This window comes from Stylophora pistillata, chromosome 1, assembly GCF_964205215.1.
Source record: "Stylophora pistillata chromosome 1, jaStyPist1.2, whole genome shotgun sequence".
Classification (NCBI taxonomy): Eukaryota; Metazoa; Cnidaria; class Anthozoa; order Scleractinia; family Pocilloporidae; genus Stylophora; species Stylophora pistillata.
The window spans coordinates 58,979,662-59,000,743 of NC_142519.1; the positions used below are offsets into that span (position 1 = coordinate 58,979,662).

At 39.8% G+C, this 21,082-nt stretch overlaps 1 protein-coding gene and 1 long non-coding RNA gene across 3 annotated transcripts in view; both read right to left on the reverse strand.

The window, feature by feature from the left end:
* The window catches only part of LOC148743408 (G protein-coupled receptor GRL101-like), a 169,644-nt gene that overhangs the window by 2,232 nt on the left and 146,330 nt on the right, over positions 1-21,082 (reverse strand). The window contains exons 1-14 of one of the 2 annotated variants that reach the window (XM_088726339.1): positions 12,505-12,823; positions 11,795-11,866; positions 11,093-11,164; positions 10,647-10,718; positions 10,039-10,110; positions 8,780-8,851; positions 8,545-8,616; positions 8,372-8,443; positions 7,069-8,068; positions 6,707-6,791; positions 6,311-6,379; positions 6,151-6,210; positions 5,470-5,532; positions 5,201-5,263 (exon numbers count right to left, since the gene is read on the reverse strand). In XM_088726339.1, the coding sequence (XP_088582465.1) occupies positions 5,201-5,263; positions 5,470-5,532; positions 6,151-6,210; positions 6,311-6,379; positions 6,707-6,791; positions 7,069-8,068; positions 8,372-8,443; positions 8,545-8,616; positions 8,780-8,851; positions 10,039-10,110; positions 10,647-10,718; positions 11,093-11,160 (1,768 nt within the window). In that variant the 5' untranslated portion in view covers positions 11,161-11,164; positions 11,795-11,866; positions 12,505-12,823. Of the gene's footprint in view, positions 1-5,200; positions 5,264-5,469; positions 5,533-6,150; positions 6,211-6,310; positions 6,380-6,706; positions 6,792-7,068; positions 8,069-8,371; positions 8,444-8,544; positions 8,617-8,779; positions 8,852-10,038; positions 10,111-10,646; positions 10,719-11,092; positions 11,165-11,794; positions 11,867-12,504; positions 12,824-21,082 lie in introns of those variants that run through there. The other variant, XM_088726341.1, reaches the window with a different exon arrangement.
* LOC148743409 (uncharacterized) lies at positions 17,573-19,344 on the reverse strand. Its single transcript, XR_016001482.1, has 4 exons — positions 19,274-19,344; positions 18,929-19,000; positions 17,919-17,990; positions 17,573-17,645 (listed from the first exon to the last, which is right to left on the reverse strand). It is a non-coding gene; the product is annotated as an uncharacterized LOC148743409 (long non-coding RNA).

Consider the following 21,082-nt stretch of genomic DNA (forward strand, 5'->3'; position numbering starts at 1 on the left):
GTACTCATGCGTGTATGTCTCTTGTGTTGTGTTGTCAAAATTGTTATAGTTTGTACTTTGTACCGAGTCACGTGACGGGCAGTAAAAAGGCACTTGAAGTTCTTGAATGAATGGCGTCGTTCGGATCTTTTACGCTCGCCGATAAATAACACAACATGGTGTCAGGAGTGGGATATTGAGTCCCTTGACGAGAAGAATAACTGGATAGTCGAGGCCCTTAGAGGAAAATACAGGAGAGTTCTTTGAGGTTACTCGAGCGGAGCTAAATATTGACAAAAGAGAAATTGTTCGCCGCGACAGCAGAAGAAACCCGGGAAGTAAGCGTACTACTGTTCTGGAGGAATCATGGCTAACAAGATTACTGCACCCGAAATGTTCGATTTCAAAAAGGCAGACGAGTGGGAAAAATGGATTCGTCGGTTCGGTCGATATCGGATGGCGTGTGATCTACACAGAAAAAGCGAAGAAATTCAAGTAAACACGTTGCTATACGCGATGGGCGATGCCGCCGACGATGTTATGACTACATTTGTGTTTGGCGATGAGGGAGACCGGCTAAAATACGACAAAGTAAAGGAAAAGTTCGACCAGTATTTCCTAGTCAGGAGAAACGTCATTTACGAACGAGCGAAATTCAACCAGCGAACCCAGGCTGACGAAACCGCCGAGGAATTTATCACATCGCTTCATTGCTTGGCCGAGCATTGCAATTTTGGCGCCCTGAAAGAAGAGATGATTCGGGATCGTATTGTGGTGGGAGTTAAAGATGCTACACTAAGTGAAAAGATGCAGTTGGAATCGACTTTGACTCTTGAAAAAGCTGTGAAAATGGCCAGGGAAAGCGAGTCAGTCAAGAAACAACAAGAAGTCATTAGGAGTGGTCGCGGTCGACATCCACCGAAATCGATGAGATTGGAGCCAAATTCAGAGCAAAGTTGCAGAAGTTTCCACCAAAGAAACGTGGAGGTGTCGTTGGCGCTAGAGATAAGTCAAACCCCAGTGGCTGTTTACGATGTGGATTATCTGCAAATCACACCAGAGGGAATTGCCCTGCACTTAATTCTGTTTGTCATAAATGTTCCAAGAAAGGTCATTATGCCCGAGTATGCATGTCCCAACAGGTTGAAGAAGTTGTAACCGAGGATCAGTTTTCTGAGGATCCAGATACCAGTGTGTTTCTTGGAGAGATCGGTGTTGACAGCATGCAGGCACATCCGTGGAAAGCTGAAATCCTGGTAAATGGTTGCCCAGTTACTTTCAAGCTTGATAGTGGGGCTGATGTTTCTGTCATATCAGAAAAGACTTTTGGTCTTTTGTCAATTCAGGAAAAGCTCCTTCCACCTGATAAGAAATTGTATGGCCCATGCAAAGTACCACTGTTTTGCAAAGGTAAATTTACAGCATCCCTTACGCATAACCTGCAATGCTGTGCTGACGAAATTTATGTGGTTCCTGGCCTTGAACAGTCTTTGTTGGGAAGAAGCGCGTGTAGCCGGCTCGGGACAATTGCTAGAATCTCTGGTGTTGACTCAAAGGACAGCAACTATGAGAAGAGATTCCCCAGCTTGTTTCAGGGGTTAGGATGCATGGATGGTGTTTACGAGATCAAGCTGGATGAATCAGTCACTCCATTTAATCTGTGTACACCAAGGCGTATTCCTATTCCTTTACTACCTCAAGTGAAGAAGGAGCTTGAGCGAATGGAGCAAATGGGAGTGATAGAACAGGTCGATCAACCTACCCAGTGGTGTTCCCCGATTGTTGTTGTACCCAAAAGGAATGGCAGTGTCAGAATTTGTGGTGACTTTGTCCAGTTAAATAAGGCTGTTCAGAGAGAGGTCCACCAAATGCCAACAACTGAACAAACTCTAGCCAAACTGTCTGGCGCAAAGATTATGTCTAAGCTGGATGCAAATAGTGGATTTTGGCAGAGGAAGTTAGGTGAGAATTCAAAGCTGTTTACCACTTTTATCACACCATGGGGAAGGTACTGTTTCACAAGACTACCCTTCGGTATTTCTTCAGCACCCGAACACTTCCAGAAAGCGATGCAGAGGATCCTAGAAGGTCTCGATGGGGTGGAGTGTCAAGTTGATGACATCTTAGTATTTGGAGAGACCCAAGAGCAGCATGATAAGAGGTTGATTGCAGTACTGGAGCGGTTAGCAGATGCTAATGTTACCCTTAACCTGGAGAAGTGCAAGTTCTCAACAGATAAAGTGGAATTTCTGGGGCACGTGATCGGCAAAGATGGAGTGCAAATCGACCCCACTAAAGTGGAAGCTGTCGCACAGATGGGGGAACCAACTGACATTGCACAATTAAGGCGGTTCCTGGGCATGGTCAATCAAGTAGGGAAGTACATTCCTAACCTGGCGGACATGACAAAGCCACTGAGGGATCTTCTGAGTAAGAACAATGCATGGCTCTGGACTGGGGCTCAGCGGGAAGCATTCAATGCCGTAAAGAAGGCCCTAGTCTCTACGCCAACACTAGCCCTCTATGATCCAGCCAAAGAGACAAGGGTATCATCGGACGCTTCCTCGTTTGGTCTTGGAGCGGTTCTCACCCAAGCCCAAGAGGATGGCGGTTGGAAACCCGTTGCATTCATATCCAGGGCATTGACGCCAACAGAACAGAGGTACGCCCAAGTAGAAAAGGAGGCTCTAGCAGTGACATGGGCATGCGAAAGGTTATCGGACTACCTCATCGGTAAGCCATTTCATATTGAAACGGACCACAAACCATTAGTTCCTCTCCTGGGGTCAAAGAACTTAAATGAAATGCCACCAAGAATTCAGCGTTTACGAATGAGGCTGCTCAGATTCCAGTATGCCATCTCAAACGTTCCAGGCAAGAGTTTGACAACAGCAGATGCTCTCTCAAGAGCTCCGATAAACCAGGAGCAGCAGTCAGGCTTACAAGAAGAAGAAATAGCCCTGTATGCGCACAGTGTTTTGAGTGAAATTCCAGCCAGCGACAGACGTCTGGAAGAGATAAGGGAACGACAAGAGGAGGATGAAGTATGCCGACAACTTACAACCTACTGCCAACTTGGCTGGCCAGAAAAAGATAGAGTTCCGGAGGCACTAAAAGGGTACTGGAGTGAGAGAGGAGAAATTACCTTAGTTCGTGGATTACTTCTGAAGGCTTCCAGAGTCATCATACCGTCCTGCATGAGGATAGAGATTCTTGATCGCTTGCATGAAGGCCATCAGGGCATCACAAAATGTCGCAGCCGTGCCAAGATGTCTGTGTGGTGGCCAGGCCTTAGTATGCAGATTGAGGATATGGTTCAGGGATGCCGCAGATGCGCAGAACACCGATCTTCCCGAGCAGAACCCCTTATTCCTTCAGTGGTTCCAAACAGGCCATGGCAGATCATCGGAACAGATTTGCTTCAGCTAAAGGGCCGCACCTATTTGCTGGTCGTGGATTACTTCAGCCGATACATTGAGGTGGCCTTGCTTTCATCGTCCCAGACTTCGCAAGATGTCATTCAGGCGCTGAAATCTATGTTTGCGAGACATGGAATTCCAGACTCTGTCAGATCTGACAATGGTCCTCAGTATAGTTCAGCTGAATTCATTAAATTTGCAAAGGAATGGGGATTGGCAAGTGTGACAAGCAGTCCAAAGTACCCCCAATCAAATGGGATGGCTGAACGGGCGGTGCAGACCGCAAAGTCTGTCCTGAAGAAGGAGGATGATCCTGCTAAGGCGTTGCTTGCATATCGCTCAACACCATTAGAGAATGGTTACAGTCCAGCTGAGCTTCTGTTTGGTCGAAAGATAAGATCCAGAGTTCCACTTGCTGCGGTGGAGCTGAAACCCGGTTGGCCTGATTTGTCTATAGTCCGAGGTAGAGAGGAAGTTCGAAAGCAAGAGCAAAAGGCTTACTTTGATTCTCATCATGGCGCAAGAGATCAAAAGAAGATTCCTGTGGGAACCGAGGTTTGGATTCGAGACATGAAAGTCCCAGCGACCGTGACTCAAGAGGCTGAGACACCTCGTTCATACATTGTTAGCAGCCCCAGAGGAACTATCAGAAGGAACCGGAAGGACCTTACTCCGCTGTACCCTAGCAGTCCTGATTTGAGCAAGCAAGGTCCTAGCTTTCCTGATTCGAGCAAGCAAATTCCAGAGGCGATCAAGTTGGATGTTCCGGCAGCTGCTTGTGCAGCTGGTGCAACCACAACTAGATCTGGGCGAGTAGTCAGTGCCCCCAGAAGATTGGACTTGTGACTGTGCGGGATAAATTTATGAATTGAACAGTCCGATCTCTAAGTTTACACAGTCCATGTTATAAGTTAAATCAAACTTTATTACCTTCATGTTTAGTAGTTTTGGCTTCTCCCCGTAGTTTTTAAAGGGGGAGATGTTGTGTTGTCAAAATTGTTATAGTTTGTACTTTGTACCGAGTCACGTGACGGGCAGTAAAAAGGCACTTGAAGTTCTTGAATGAATGGCGTCGTTCGGATCTTTTACGCTCGCCGATAAATAACACAACATCTTGCATATCTTGTTTCTCGACACACTCGAGAAGGGATATAGACCTCTTGTTTGCATTAGCTTGTTCCACAAAAAATGGTAGCCCCGCGAAGACTTAACACGGGGTTCAAAGTCACATACATATCACGTGCTCCATCATAAACGGTTCCAAGAGGAAAGTGAGAGAAACAATCATGGCGTTGGCAGGATATGTCGATTTCACTAATCAAAAGTTATTCTCGTCTCTGAGCCGAAAGGGAAGTCAGTTAACGTGGACCATCGTGATTTACTGAAGTAGTTTCCTTTTTCCGAAGTTACTTGAATCGAAAAATTAATCCCCTTGCTGTTTTTCAAGATATCAATTCAACCTACGAGCAACAAAGGCTCTCCTGTAAGAGCATTGAGGTTTTGATTTTACAAGTTGAATTTCAACTTTCTCCACCCCAAACTTTACTCATTAGCGCCGAAGATTTCATGTTTACGTTCTGTATTAGTAAGCGAACAAATAAAGTAAGGTAAATTTCTGAAGAAACAGTGGTGTTGCGTCGGTGATAGTATTAAAAGATGATTTGGTTTCACCACCTCAGTTGATAAATAAATGTAAATTGCCCACCGCAGAGAGTTTCTAAACTTTTATAAACTCTTCACGGTGGCCAATTTATATTATCGACCCAGTTGAAAAAACCATATTAGAAGATTAGACGAATTACCTTCATTTGGCTGAGCTGATCCGATAGCACCTGGTTCGATTCTTTCGGCCTCGTCGAGTCCTCCTTGAAACCATTAGGTAAATTATACCATGCATTAAAATAGTTGTCGACTAATTAACAATATTTACGTTATTCTTCGTAACGTTTTGAAAACACTGAATCTGAGTATTTGTGATTATTTCAACTAGACTTTTACAAACTCATTACGGTGGACAATTGACATTATCGACCCAGTTTATAAAACCATATTTTAAGGTGAGACGACCTACCTTCATTTGGTTGAGCTGATCCGATAGGTGCTGGTTCGATTCTTTCGGCTTCCTCGAGTTCTCCTTGAAACCAATAGGTAAATTATACCTTTACATTATACGACTGAAATTCAAAGGGACACAAGTGCGGTATCATTCGAGACCATTCGGGACAGTACCCGGTCCAATACTGAGAGAATATTGACCGGCAATAGAGCATTTTGATTGGTTGATTTTAGTTATTAGCCCTCTGACTGCCCGAGTTGTGTAGTAAATTAAAATAGTTGTCGACTAATTAACAATATTGTTCGTTATTCTTCATGACGTTTTGAAAACACTGTATCTGAGTATTTGCGGTTATTTCAAAATCAAAAACTTCTCTTAAACAAGCTAGATCACTTTCTTCCCCTTTCCAGAAGATGATAATGACCGTGAGCTTAGGATCACACACCTAACCGTCTAAAAAGCTCTCAAATCGATCAAATTTTGTGTTACATGACGGGATCTAAAAATTAAAAGTAACAAAATGAACGAAAAAATGTTGGACGATTGTAATGACAATAAAGACCTACGTCTAGGGGAAATAAAATTATCCAACCTTCCCAGGTAGAGAACACAATAAACATCATCAACGCAAAGGAAACTTCAATACGACACTGTTCTTCCAGTTAAGATGGCTTTGGTTAGGAAACGTCAGCCTACCTTGTTGTGGGAGATGCGCACCCATATGTGCCAGTTCGATTGCTTCCGCACCCTCAACTTCTGCTTGAAAAATTAATCGAATATGTTTTAGTCACAGAATTCCGCTGTACCCTTGCTTACAGTTTCCAAGAATTGTTAGCTGACACAAGAAAGGTTTTACCTCCCTGGCCGTCGTGTTGATCATTTTCATCCATTCCCTGCTGGTTCACTTGTTCTCCCTGTCCTTCGCCTTTTCAGGAAAACAACGAGAAAAGGCTAGTGAACGAACCCGGAAAGAAGTATCTGATAGAGCGAACGAAAGTAGTAACGAACGAACGCAGAGACCAACAAGGAAAAGCATGATTAAGTGAATTCCCAAATGCATGAATACATAAATGAATGAATAAATGATTGAATGAATGAATGCATTTGAAAAAAAATCAGTCAATCAATCAATCAACCAAAAACTATACTTGCAGAAATCTTTTAATAGTTAACCCAGTTCCTTGGTTTATACCTTATTACTAAGTGTTAGCTGTAGTTTTATTTCTTCAAATATATGATCATAACATCGCACCTTCCTGATTTCGACCACAGCAAAAGAAAACGTTCTTCAAGTAATTCCAGAATTTTTCCAATTTGTTCCCCAGAATGCCTCGGACCTGAATAGGCAATAAACAAAAAAAAATCTAAATTTGTTCCTTGCTTTGAACTGGTCTCACATAATAAAATGAAACAAGTGACTCTGCTTTTCAATGATTTTAAAAAGTGTGAGGGTCATTTTCGGGTCATCAAAGCAGCTGTGGGCATTCTTATCATAGTTCTCCTTGTCGGACACAACTCATTACCATTCCTATGATTAGGCTACCTACTTTTTGTAGCTCTAGTCGACGGAGTCTCTTTTGTTCATTGTAGTTGATTTATAGGCGTCTATCATACCTGCTCTGTTGACAAGGTGTACAGGATGGGATTCAAGGCAGAGTTGATCGGAAGGGCAAATACAGCAATCCAGACGGCGAGGTCACCTGGCGCTTTGAAAGACTTCTCGATGATGCTCCTCATGCCAAACACTATCACCGGCATCCAGCAGACACAATCACTAAGAATGATGAAAAACACCCGCCTTGCAAGAGCCGTTTCCCTCCTAAAGTTTACTCTTCTGGCCTGGATCTCTCTTGCAGTACCCTGGCGGGCTAATCGCCGGCTCGACAAGTAAGACTTGAGGAGTATCATGACATAAGCAACCATGATGAACAAGAAAAAAGCAAAATTCAAAGCGACAAAGATAGCGACAGAATACTCCCAACCTGCTGGCTTATCAGAGGTAAGCTGCAAGGGCAAACAAACCACACTTCTACCATAGTAACTATGGTACCTGAATGGGTCTTCAAAATACCCGATACCAAACATAGGCAAAAAGGCAATAAGGAAACCAATTGCCCATATGGAGATACACAGGATATGTGTTGCCTTTGGTTTCAGAGAAGCACCCTGGTAAGGGAACACAATATTTTTGAGGCGATCAGCAGAAATCAGTGTCATCATCATTACTGACACCTCACTTGACAACAAGGAGATCGCTCCAATAATTTGACAAGACAAGCCAGACCTCCACTGAAAGTCATGCAAGTAATATTCTCCTCTCCACAGCAGATCTTTGGTGCCGACAGTGACCAGGTAGGTGCCCATCACACCATCGGACACCGCCAAATGTAGCAACATGATGGACTGTACCACATTCTTCTCTTTGAAAATCACTCGCCAGGTTATGACAAACACTGCACCAGCCAGAGAAAACATTCCAATCACCCAGATACTTATCCTTGGGGCAGAATTCTTAAACATGCTCTCGCAGTTAGCAAAGTCGTCGTTGTAAATGAAAGCACAGTCAGCGTCCTCCTTGTGCACATGACAGCACATCAGATTTGTGTCGAAACTCCTGCAATTGTAAAATAGGAAGTAACCAGTCTTCTAAGAAATTTTTACTCTATATGGATGATTAAAATCGCATAAAACTTGTCCACAGGACCCAAGTCTTAAGAATGCGCCAAAAAAGGGCGTCGTTGTATATGAAAACAGGGTCAGCGTCGTCCTTGTGCATATTACAACGCAACAGAATTCTGTCGAAACTCCTGTAAGTGTAATTATTTCAACTAAATAGATAAATAAAACTGCATACAACTTGTCAACAAGCCTTGTTAAAAACTTTAAGTTTAAAAATAAAACAATATACAAAACTTACACTCGCAGTATATCATTTAACACTTTGAAAAATCCATAAGGAATCTCCCTCATCTGGTTGGAATGCATATATCTGGAAATTAGATGGGGAAGAATTCATTAAATAGGATGGAAGTCTACAGTCTTGAAGCACCTTTTATATATTGATTGTCATTTTATTAAGTTAACACTCACAGAATTTTCAACTGTTTAATTTCTTTGAAGTTGTCAACGGAAACTTTAGTCAATTTATTATCAAAGATTTCCCTGACAGAAGTAATGACAAAAAAATCAATCAGCGCAACAGCAATGATACCATTTTTCAGTCAGCACTGTTGCGTGGATTTAAAACCAAAAATTGCGATTGTTAGAAGATGCTAAGATACCACTTCGATGAAATTAATCACCATATGATTCATTGCCTACTTACATTATCAAAAGCCGGCTCAGATCTTTGAAAATTCCTGTTGGTAAATATTCGAGTCTGTTTCCTGATAAATAGCTGATGAAAAAAGGAAAAATGTTTTTACTGTTTTCATAACAGAGAAAGTAACTTACAACAATTTTCAATGTAATCACATTGGTTTTTTTAAGTTTTTGGTTATTTCTAGTGAAGCGTCATCGTCATCATTGCCAGAAATTTGGGACAAGATGGCGGAGGCGGTTCTCGTGTTACAAGCAAAATGTATAAGAAAATGTATGGGAAAAGATTGTTTTTTCAAAATAGCTGTCTAAGAATGGGATATTCTTTCACTGCGTAGTTGGAAATGCAGCCTGCATCGGTTAAAGCGTTCATCGCTACGAAAAAGAAATACTTAAATTCAAGCCTACCTTTTCCCAAGGTATAAGAGTAAACCCATAATTCTGACTCCATTTTCCCATATGAACTCTTAAAATCTGCTTCGACTAGGTGTTACAATTCTTTTGTCGTGGGAACAACCTTGTGAAGATTCGCAACTGCGTAGTTCGATATGCATTCTGCGGACGTTTTCTCAACTAAATCGTTTGTAAACAGTCGAATATGTTGGCCCACAAATCTTCCTTGAGCCAGGAGACTCAGACTCTTCGTATTTTCACAGAGCTCAAAAGCCCAATACGCCAGTTTTAAATACCCCAATTTTAGGAAGGAAGAACACGAAAGATACAAGTCCCTGTAACTGCACAATTTGGCCGTCATTTTCCTTGTTTTCACGTCTCCTTTGGTGTTCTGGGATAGTAAGGTACTAGGCGTGGTTTTACGGAAACAGAAAGTTACGTGTTCACTTCACTTCCACCGCCGCCGTATTAAATTGTCTGTAATACGACATACCGCTGACATTTCGTAACGGGCTCGAAATGTCCCCGATTTCTGGTGATGTGGCATGAATTTTACAACTAATTTCCAAGGTATTCAAAAAATCCCTCTTATTATTTCTAACCCGGCTAATCCCCTTCCAGGTTCTCTAGTTATCTTCACAGACCCTCCACAAGCATACTTTTCAGAAATTTTGGCGAAACATAGAGAAGTTATAACAAAGGGCGTTAAATTTCCATAATTGGAAAACGTGATCGATCCCAGCGTATGTTGCAGGCAATTGCGATGAGAAAAAAATCCGTCAGTCGGGCTGGGTCACACAAATCAGTGTAATGACATATTCAAATCCTAGAAACTAGATACCAAAACTACTTAGATATACAAGAAATACTTACAGGTCATGCAGCCTTGTCAGTCCCCAAAATTGTTTAGGATGGAGCTTCTTTAACTTGTTCTTCTCCATTTTTCTGTTAAATTGCCAATCATATTACCTGTTCATGGCAGGTTATTTTTCTTCTTGTTTTTTTAATTTCAAGGTGAATGTTATATGAGTGGTAAGTATATTGAGTGCTTTTCTAGTAAGTGCCCGAAAACCAAAGCCAAATTAAAGTAATCGCAACGAATCCAGCCTGCATTAAATGTAAATAGAGTGACAAGCAAAGGACTTCAAGCGCGAGAAAAAGCGACTGACCAAGACACGATTAAGAGAATGACACAAGTTTTGAGATTGATCATGAAGAGAATAAAAGCAAAACGAGAGCAATCCTTGACGATTAAATCGATCTATCTTTGACCTTGCATAGCTCGAAAATTGTCGAATTCGAAAGCAATTTTAAGAAAGTCTAACTAAACAGTCTCTGTTACCGTTATTTAGATGCAGCATTTCTTTTTTCAAATTTGCCTTAAGTGTTCCATTTTCAAATTCATAAATCAATCAATCAATCAATCCACTAAGAAAAAAGTAACAATCAATCAGTAATTAAAACTGTTCGTCACTACTCACAATGTCCTGAGGTGGGTCAGGTTAACAAATATCGATGGTGGTAATTCTTCAATTTGGTTGTTCGATAAAATTCTGCAAGAATAGAACAGTTAGCAAGACGCTGACAAATGACACTTGTCAGTGTATAGTAACTAATTTCCAAGGTATTCAAAAGATCCCTCTTATTATTTCTAACCCGGCTAATCCCCTTCCAGGTTTTCTAGTTATCTCCACAGACCCTCCACAAGCATACTTTTCAGAAATTTTGGCGAAACATAGAGAAGTTATAACAAAGGGCGTTAAATTTCCATAATTGGAAAACGTGATCGATCCCAGCGTATGTTGCAGGCAATTGCGATGAGAAAAAAATCCGTCAGTCGGGCTGGGTCACACAAATCAGTGTAATGATATATTCAAATCCTAGAAACTAGATACCAAAACTACTTAGATATACAAGAAATACTTACAGGTCATGCAGCCTTGTCAGTCCCCAAAATTGTTTAGGATGGAGCTTCTTTAACTTGTTCTTCTCCATTTTTCTGTTAAATTGCCAATCATATTACCTGTTCATGGCAGGTTATTTTTCTTCTTGTTTTTTTAATTTCAAGGTGAATGTTATATGAGTGGTAAGTATATTGAGTGCTTTTCTAGTAAGTGCCCGAAAACCAAAGCCAAATTAAAGTAATCGCAACGAATCCAGCCTGCATTAAATGTAAATAGAGTGACAAGCAAAGGACTTCAAGCGCGAGAAAAAGCGACTGACCAAGACACGATTAAGAGAATGACACAAGTTTTAAGATTGATCATGGAGAGAATAAAAGCAAAACGAGAGCAATCCTTGACGATTGAATCGATCTATCTTTGACCTTGCATAGCTCGAAAATTGCCGAATTCGAAAGCAATTTTAAGAAAGTCTAACTAAACAGTCTCTGTCTCCGTTATTTAGTTGCAGCATTTCTTTTTTCAAATTTGCCTTAAGTGTTCCATTTTCAAATTCATAAATCAATCAATCAATCCACTAAGAAAAAAGTAACAATCAGTCAGTAATTAAAACTCAAACAACAAACATATGAAATACATATATATATATACATACATATACATACATTTATATTTACTGCGAAGGATCGTGCACATATAAGTAATTAAAACTGTTCGTCACTACTCACAATGTCCTGAGGTGGGTCAGGTTAACAAATATCGATGGTGGTAATTCTTCAATTTGGTTGTTCGATAAAATTCTGCAAGAATAGAACAGTTAGCAAGACGCTGACAAATGACACTTGTCAGTGTATAGTAAAAACCTGCAATTTGCGTTTTACAGCGAAGAAAAAGTTAGATTGCGATAACAACTGGTAAGACCAAAGAAATTTTGTTTGGCGACTTAAAGTTTTGTGAGTTGTGATAGGTTGCTAAAGATTTCTCGTGACAGATTCTTAATTGTGTTATCAGACAGATCTCTGAAAAGCTTAACATGCAATTGCATTAGAACTCTTAGAAACAAAATAAAGCCAGATGGAATTTTATTCGCATAACAAGTGAAGTAGTACGATCGATCGAAGGAAAAGGAAAACGACATCGAGCAGTGGAACCCGGACAACCGAAAAACAGATCCAGGTAATGGTCAGGGCGGGATTCAAAACCAGGACTAGTGCTGTCGAGTCTAACACTCTCATCCTCCAGTCCCGCTTCCTTCCAAAATGTTTGTCTATTTTAATCAGTGACCAGATTATTCACTGCATACTCGTCACAGAATTGCCGCGCTGAGTTTAAATGGGACATGGTCACTTTGTTTCTTTTCCCATGTCAGGAGGAGTACAAAAAAAATTGAAAGCAAATACAATATAAAGAAATAGTATTTCGTTAACCATATACTCACAGCTCCTCCAAATTAGTCAGATCTTTGAACAGGTCCTTGGATAGCGTTCCAATACCGTTCTCTTGTAGCCATCTGATTGAAAGTTAAAGAGTAATAAGTCAGTGCCTATCTCAGTTAATTTTCTTTACATCTTCTATTGTTGCGAGTTTTCCAACCTGATTTTAGATACCCATATATTCCGGTCGATATCCTAAAATTTTTTTGAAGTTGATTTCTGATAATTTTTGATAAGTCTGCGGCAGCTCGCTTGCAAACTAGTTTCCTTTTTCTATCGTAGTGTGCCACACTGCTGTTATTAATTGTGTAGTAATTGGAGACATTCTTGCTGCCCATTATTTTGTCCATTCATCCATTTGGCACATCACACAGTCTATGATGTCTTACAGCAATATTTTCGGATTTTTCTTTTTTTCCTCAAAAACACGAGTTTTTCCACCTTCAATCTGCATAGATCCGAATTGTAATACAAGGGATCTTAACTCTTTATTCTGTACGTTGAAGCTTTCCTTTAATTCTTGCTTTTCACGTGACGTCACAGATTATGCAAATTTGTTTATCCGCCATGTTGGTGTCCCTCGAAGCGTGTTATCACTTGTAAATTAGAGGGAAATATTATGCCATTTCTAGATTCCTTAATTTGCTGATAATCTTGCGACCTCTCAATGGATTCTGAACTCGAAGACGACTCGAAAAACTCAGAAAAGCTATCCCAGTGCTTTCAGATTACGTGAAAGGGCTGGAAACTTGAGTTAAAGAGCGATATTTAGCAAAAATATCTTTTATCGGAGTCGACCCGGCCAGCATCCCGAAAGAGCAGTTTAACAGGGAATTTCTACCTCCCATAGAAGTTTCTGATTTGTTTGGATATTTGGTTCTGGAAACGAGCCATTATACGAGAAAAGAATTCAAGGCCTACAAAAGTTTGAACGCTTATAATCAAATGGTTTCGAGGTTCGTCCAATCGGTAAGAGGAAAGCTGATTCGCGATAAATATTACGTCGTGGTCGGAAAAGGTCGACATTCACAGGCTATGAACGAAGCTCCTGTTGATATCTGGATCATAACCGAGACAGATGGGACGATCCTCTCCGCACATTGCCTTGGATGTAAGGCTGGCCTAGGAGAAACATGCACTCATGTCGCAAGCGTGATGTTTTATATTGAGGCATGGACTCGAATTCATGGAAAGCTGGCATGTACCAGCGTAAAATGCACATGGCTTTTGCCTACTTATGTCAGTGAAGTAAATTACGCGCCAGTGCAAGACATCGACTTCAGCTCAGCCAGGAAGCTCAAGGAAAATCTAGATGGGAAAATAGATACCTTAACCCCAGACTGCAAAGCGGACTTAATTGGTGACCGATCGGCTCTATTTGTTATGGATGAAATAAGTTTAAGTTCTTTTTTAATATCAGTTTTTGTTGTGGACTCGGTTTGTTCGTGGTCCATCTCATGGGATTGTGTATGTCACCATCTTGAATTTTATTTCCTTGCTTCTTTATATCCGTATATTTGTAAATTTTAAAACCTCAATTTCCTTGGGTGGGCGCCTCACATGATGTCCCGTTCGCGTCCTTCCCTTTGTATTTTTCCCATACAGTTATTCTACTTATTTCTTCCTTTATTGTAAATAGTATGTCTTCGCTTCTCTCTACCTCTCCTTTCATACCAGCCACGCTTATACAACCACAGCAAAGTTATCAAGCCAATAGAGAATGAGGTTAACAAAAGGAAGACCCCAGACACATGTGTATAAGAAGATGATTATTTATTTAATTGAGAGGATGCTTTAATAAACAAAGGTAAGTTATTATTTTCTGTCCAATACTGTCCATCTACGAACCATCCAACCTCTTTCACTTTCTTTATGGCCGACTACACCCACTAAGCTCAAGGACCTTCTTTATCATATTTAGCAAATAATTAGATAAAACTGTTAGCAATATCGGTAAAGGAATGAATATCAGATACTTACAGTCCGACCAACTCGGAGTTGTAATTGAAGACTGCAGGTGGTAGCACCTTTATCAGATTGTTACCCAAATCTCTAAGAGAAGATATTTCCTTAATTTCAGTTTAAAGTGTTAACTCTTGTGTATTATTGCTGTTGCGAATCTTTTCTTCTATCGGATTTACATTTTATTCGTATCATGTCCAGGTCAAACGTTTTGTTGTTATCGTCAAATGTCATTCCACATTGCTAATTTACAAACCTAACTCTATCTTACTAGCTTTGTGAACGATGACACTCATTAAACATGACGACATATTCGCTCATAATCAGCAAACAACGAAATTTTGAGCACATCTCGATCATGGGTCAGGATAGAGGTAACCTTCACAATATTCTCTATGACTTGAACTAATATTCCAAGAGGGGAAGTTACCCTCTCCGGTTCTTTAATGCCACTAATGAAAGTTTGATTCACGCCAACAGTCAGTTTTCAGCGTAAACTTCATTTTCGACTTGAGGTTGCTGCGAGTCTCCTCAGATCACAAGATGATATAAACTAACTCTTGTCAATAGCTATGCTGATCCTTGTCTGGCACGTATTATAAAAAACCATGCCACTGTCAGTGCACCATGTGTATATTAAAGAGTTGTACAATGCTGTCACAAAAGTGAAGTTTTGCACTCAGAGCGGCTGTAGCTTGACCAATAAATAAAATACCACAGCTTAAAACCCATCCCGACCCTGTTTTCCTCGCCATGAATGAAGCTTGAAGATAATTTGGCTGAGATTATGTAAATGAAAAGAATGGAAACATGATCTTTGTAATCTTAAGCTATAATTACTTACAGAAACTGAGAAACTAAGCGGAAAAGGATTTTACACTGGATTTAAGATTTTTTCTAAGCAAGTAAACAAGTTTTCCAGTGTCAATCAGTTGCTGCTTGGGATGTTTTCTTTTGGGTGTTCTCTGGTTCGACTTTATGAACAAACAAATCATATTTTCCTTCTGCAACATCCATAAAACTCTCTCTTTTCGTGAGTGAAATTCAAACGAAGACTAATCTTAGTGGGTATAAGGCTCGAAAATTGAGGAAAATCACTTGGGTAAGGAAAAGAGGGAGGAGAGAGGGATAGGGTTGGGAAGTGCTGGAAGTAAGTGTTTCAAAAATGTATTTAAATCATTTGTACAGACCACTTTTCACTTACAGCCACTGCAGCTTGACTAATTGGGAAAATACATCGCCTTGTAAATTTTTAATCTTGTTGCCATATAAAAACTTGTAGGTTTTAAAACTAAGTATTACTAATACGTGGAAATTTATAGATCGTGGTCGCGTTTGATTGACACACTGACTTATAAAGAAACGGGAAGTGCGAGGCCCGTCTTAAGCTGAGGGAACGCTTGAAGGTTCTTTAAATTATTTTATAAATTAATCATGAGTCCTTTTCAATGTCAATTTTTGCTCTGGACTTGGTCTATTCTTGGTCCATCTCACGGGATTGTCTATGTCACAATTTTTAATTTTATTATATTCGTGTATTTGTAAATTTTAAAACCTCAATTCTCCTGGGTGGGCGCCTCACATGGTGTCCCGTTCGCGCCTTTCCCTTCGGATTTTTTCTCACACAATTGCCCTACTTGTTTCTTCTTCGGTGGGAGTAACGAAATAATTTGGATATATCAACAAAGTTGAAATGGTAAATTGGCCACCGTAATGATTACAAAAGCTGACGTTTCGAGCGTTAGCCCTTCGTCTAGAATTCAGTTAAAACTGATAACGTTAACGTTTGTGTATTTTCGGTGTTGTATTTTGTTGCCGTATAAATACCTGTAAGTTTTAAAACTTAGTATTACTAATACGTGGAAGTTCATAAATGCTATTCGCGTTTGATTGAGATACTGACACACAAAGTAATGATAAACTAAGGTCTCTTATTCTCTTCTGTCCAATACTGTCCATCTACGACCCGTCCCACCCCCTTTCACATTCTTTAAGACTGACTACACCCATTAAGCTTGAGAACCTTCTTGATCATATCAAGTAAATAATTAGTTAAAACTCTTAGCAATATCAACAAAGGAATGAACATCAATTACTTACAGTCTGATCAACTTGGAGTTGTTATTGATTACTCCAAGAGGTACCTCCTTTATCTGGTTGTTACCCAAACTCCTACGAGAAGATATTTCTAAAATTCAGTTAACACTGTTAACGTGAACGTTTGTGTATTTTCGGTGTAGCGAACCTTTTTTCGGTCGAATTTACAGTTTATTCGTGTTATGTCCGGGTGAAACAAACGCTTTTGTTATAATTCTGATATGATCGATAAATGATCATTCTGCAATGCGAATTTATATACGAACCCGACCCTATCTTACTCGCCTTTAGTCGACGACACTCAATTAAAATAAAAATCTAGACATGTTCGCTCATATTCAGCAGATAATCAGACTTTGAGCACATCTCGACGGTCAGTCAAGATAAAGGTAACCTTTACAATATTCTATATAACTTAAATTACGATTCTAAGAAGGGGAGTACCCTCTTCAGTTCTTTAATGCCTCTACGGAAGTTTGATTCGCGCTAACGGTCAGTTTTCAGTGTACATTTATTTTCCACTTGAGGTTGCTGCGAGTCTCCTCGCAGCACGTGATCAAGTCTAACCCTTGTCAATAGCTACGTTTATTCTTGTGTCAACAATAAACAATGCAACTTTCAGAGCACGAAGCGTATATTTAAGAGTTGTACAATGCTGTCACGAAAGTGAATTTTTAAAATTAGAGCGGCTGTAGCTTGACGCACCAATCAAATACGACAGATAGTTTAAACACCATCCCCGACCCTGCTTTCCTCGCCATGAATTAAGCCTGAAGAAAATGTGGTTGAGATAGAGTTATGAAAAAGAAAGAAATCATATTTGCCTTCTGTAACATCCATAAAACTCTCTGTTTTCTTGAATGAAAGTCAAACGAAGACTAATCTTAGTGGATATAAGCTTCGAAACCTGGGGAATATCACTTGGGTAAGGGAAAGAGGGAGGAGAGGGGTAGAGCTGGGATTAAATGTTCCAGAAGTTTATTTAAATCATTTGTACAGACGACTATTCACTTACAGCCACTGCAGGTTGACTAATTGGGAAAATACATCGCCTTGTAAATTCTCGATCTTGTTGCCGTATAAATACCTGTAAGTTTTAAAACTTAGTATTACTAATACGTGGAAATTCATAAATGCTATTCGTGTTTGATTGAGATACTGACACACAAAGTAATAATAAACTAAGGTCTCTTATTCTCTTCTGTCCAATACTGTCCATCTACGACCCGTCCCACCCCCTTTCACATTCTTTAAGACTGACTACACCCATTAAACTTGAGGACCTTCTTGATCATAGCAAGTAAATAATTAGTTAAAACTCTTAGCAATATCAACAAAGGAATGAATATCAATTACTTACAGTCCGATCAACTTGGAGTTGTTATTGAATACTCCAGGTGGTAGCTCCTTTATCTGGTTGTTACCCAACTTCCTACGAGAAGATATTTCTAGAATTCAGTTAACACTGTTAACGTTAACGTTTGTGTATTTTCGGTGTAGCGAACCTTTTTCTGTCGAATTTACAGTTTATTCGTGTTATGTCCGGGTGAAACAAACGCTTTTGTTATAATTCTGATATGATCGAAATATGATCGTTCGGCAATGCGAATTTATATACGAACCCGACCCTACCTTACTCGCCTTTAGTCGACGACACTCAATTAACATAAAGATCTAGACATGTTCGCGCCTATTCAGCAGATAATCAGACTTTGAGCACATCTCGACGGTCAGTCAGGATAAAGGTAACCTTTACAATATTCTATATAACTTAAATTACGATTCTAAGAAGGGGAGTACCCTCTTCAGTTCTTTAATGCCTCTACGGAAGTTTGATTCGCGCTAACGGTCAGTTTTCAGTGTACATTTATTTTCCACTTGAGGTTGCTGCGAGTCTCCTCGCAGCACGTGATCAAGTCTAACCCTTGTCAATAGCTACGTTTATTCTTGTGTCAACAATAAACAATGCAACTTTCAGAGCACGAAGCGTATATTAAGAGTTGTACAATGCTGTCACGAAAGTGAATTTTTAAAATTAGAGCGGCTGTAGCTTGACGCACCAATCAAATACGACAGATAGTTTAAACACCATCCCCGACCCTGCTTTCCTCGCCATGAATTAAGCCTGAAGAAAATGTGGTTGAGATAGAGTTATGAAAAAGAAAGAAATCATATTTGCCTTCTGTAACATCCATAAAACTCTCTGTTTTCTTGAATGAAAGTCAAACGAAGACTAATCTTAGTGGATATAAGCTTCGAAACCTGGGGAATATCACTTGGGTAAGGGAAAGAGGGAGGAGAGGGGTAGAGCTGGGATTAAATGTTCCAGAAGTTTATTTAAATCATTTGTACAGACGACTATTCACTTACAGCCACTGCAGGTTGACTAATTGGGAAAATACATCGCCTTGTAAATTCTCGATCTTGTTGCCGTATAAATACCTGTAAGTTTTAAAACTTAGTATTACTAATACGTGGAAGTTTATAAATGCTATTCGCGTTTGATTGAGATACTGACACACAAAGTAATAATAAACTAAGGTCTCTTATTCTCTTCTGTCCAATACTGTCCATCTACGATCCGTCCCACCCCCTTTCACATTCTTTAAGGCTGACTACACCCATTAAGCTTGAGAACCTTCTTGATCATATCAAGTAAATAATTAGTTAAAACTCTTAGCAATATCAAAGAAGGAATGAATATCAATTACTTACAGTTTGATCAACTTGGAGTTGTTATTGAATACTCCAGGAGGTAGCTCCTTTATCTGGTTGTTACCCAAACTCCTACGAGAAGATATTTCATTGACTTCAGTTAAAAGTGTTTGAACTCTTGTGGATTTTTCTGTAGCGAGCTTTTTTTTTTCTGTCAAATTTACAATTTATTCGTGTTATGTCCAGGTAGGACAAACGCTTTTGCTATACTTCTGATATGATCGATGTAGTCTTTATCTTGAATCATAATTTATTTGATTTCGATTTAGTTCCTTTAAGTACGCATTTCAACTATTTCCTACACATTCACTTTGTACAGTATTTTCTAAACTCATACGAACAGTAGTTCCCATATAGCAGATTACCAGTAGGAAACTAAAATCACCCTATATATAAAGTTTATAAACAACAGAATTCGAGAACTTATTTGTTTTTTATTTTCCTGAAATGCAGAGATATTAATTGGGCACAAAGAGAAAACTACTGATGTGTTTTCAATCGATTTATACACGCTTAGGTTTTTTTGGTTCGGCTGACAGTCTTGGGAAGTCAAGCAGCACATATTGTGCTAAGGAACTGTGGGGAAGATTAATGATTGACGTCTTATTTGAAAAGTTCGAGTATATAATTTTTTATTTCTGACCTTTGCGCTCTTGATCATATCTAAAAAAAAGTTCAGCCAGACGATTTTTTTCTTCAACTTTTATCTTACTCCGAGCCAATTTTCAAAAAAGATCGGTTCAATGCTATGAGCCCGAATTCGGAATTAGAGACCTTTAGCACCGAGTTTTTCCGAGAAAACCGCGAACGGCAAACCTCAAGATGTCACGTGACCACGTCCTTGCGGTCACGTTTGCAGTTTGCCGTTCGCGTTCCAACGTGAAGACAACCTCCCTGCGGTGAGTGATTCACGGCAGAGCTTTATATACGAAATTCGCTCAGGACTTCCGTTTTATCACATGTACCATGTTCCTCTATCCTACTTGAATTGAGAGCAGTTCGTGAACATGAACAATCCAAAATGGCGGATCGCATGTCAAGTCTATCTTTCACATTCCCTTTGAAGATCATGGCACGTCCTTTCCGATGGCCACAAAAACAAGATCTGCTGCTAGATACAGAAGTTGCTTCACGTCTGGAAATTAAACAAAGGGAGTTTGAGCCGATTGCAAACGTTCTAAGCGTGGAATTTGGTAAACTTACACCAGGGAAGCAAGTGTCGCCGACTGCCCGAGCATGCAGAGAAAGGATGGAACGCCTCCTTGAGAAGTATATAAATGAGGACGAAAAAGCACTCAAGAGGTACATTGAGAAGTGATTAAATAAAGTAAATAATTGTTTTGATTGTTGTCACATTTCACAAAAGACTTCTTAGAGTCTGTAATTGTCATTTAGAATGAATGAGTGAATCAACTGAGTGAATCAAAAAAGCTTCCAGAACCACTACTACATAGCAAATTTTGGCATAAAGCGTAAAGCATGATTTCACGCTCACAAATGAGAAATTTTCTCTTTTTTATGTTTCTATCATGAGAAATAATACTTTTCGCATCAACGCATGCAAGAATATGGGGAGTTGGAGCAGTTGCTGCATGACATCTACACATACAGAGAAGATAAAATAGAGCTTGCAAAAAAAGAAAAAGACCTGAAGAAGAAAAAAGAGAAAGAAAAGAAGAAAAAAGCTGAGGAAATGAGAGAGGCTGCCCTTGCTGGTATTACAAGTGAGCATTTCACAGGGCTTAAACTTTTGGTCAGATGTGGTGAAATAGCTAGTACATAAGTTATATGAAGCAGGCTACCCTGGTT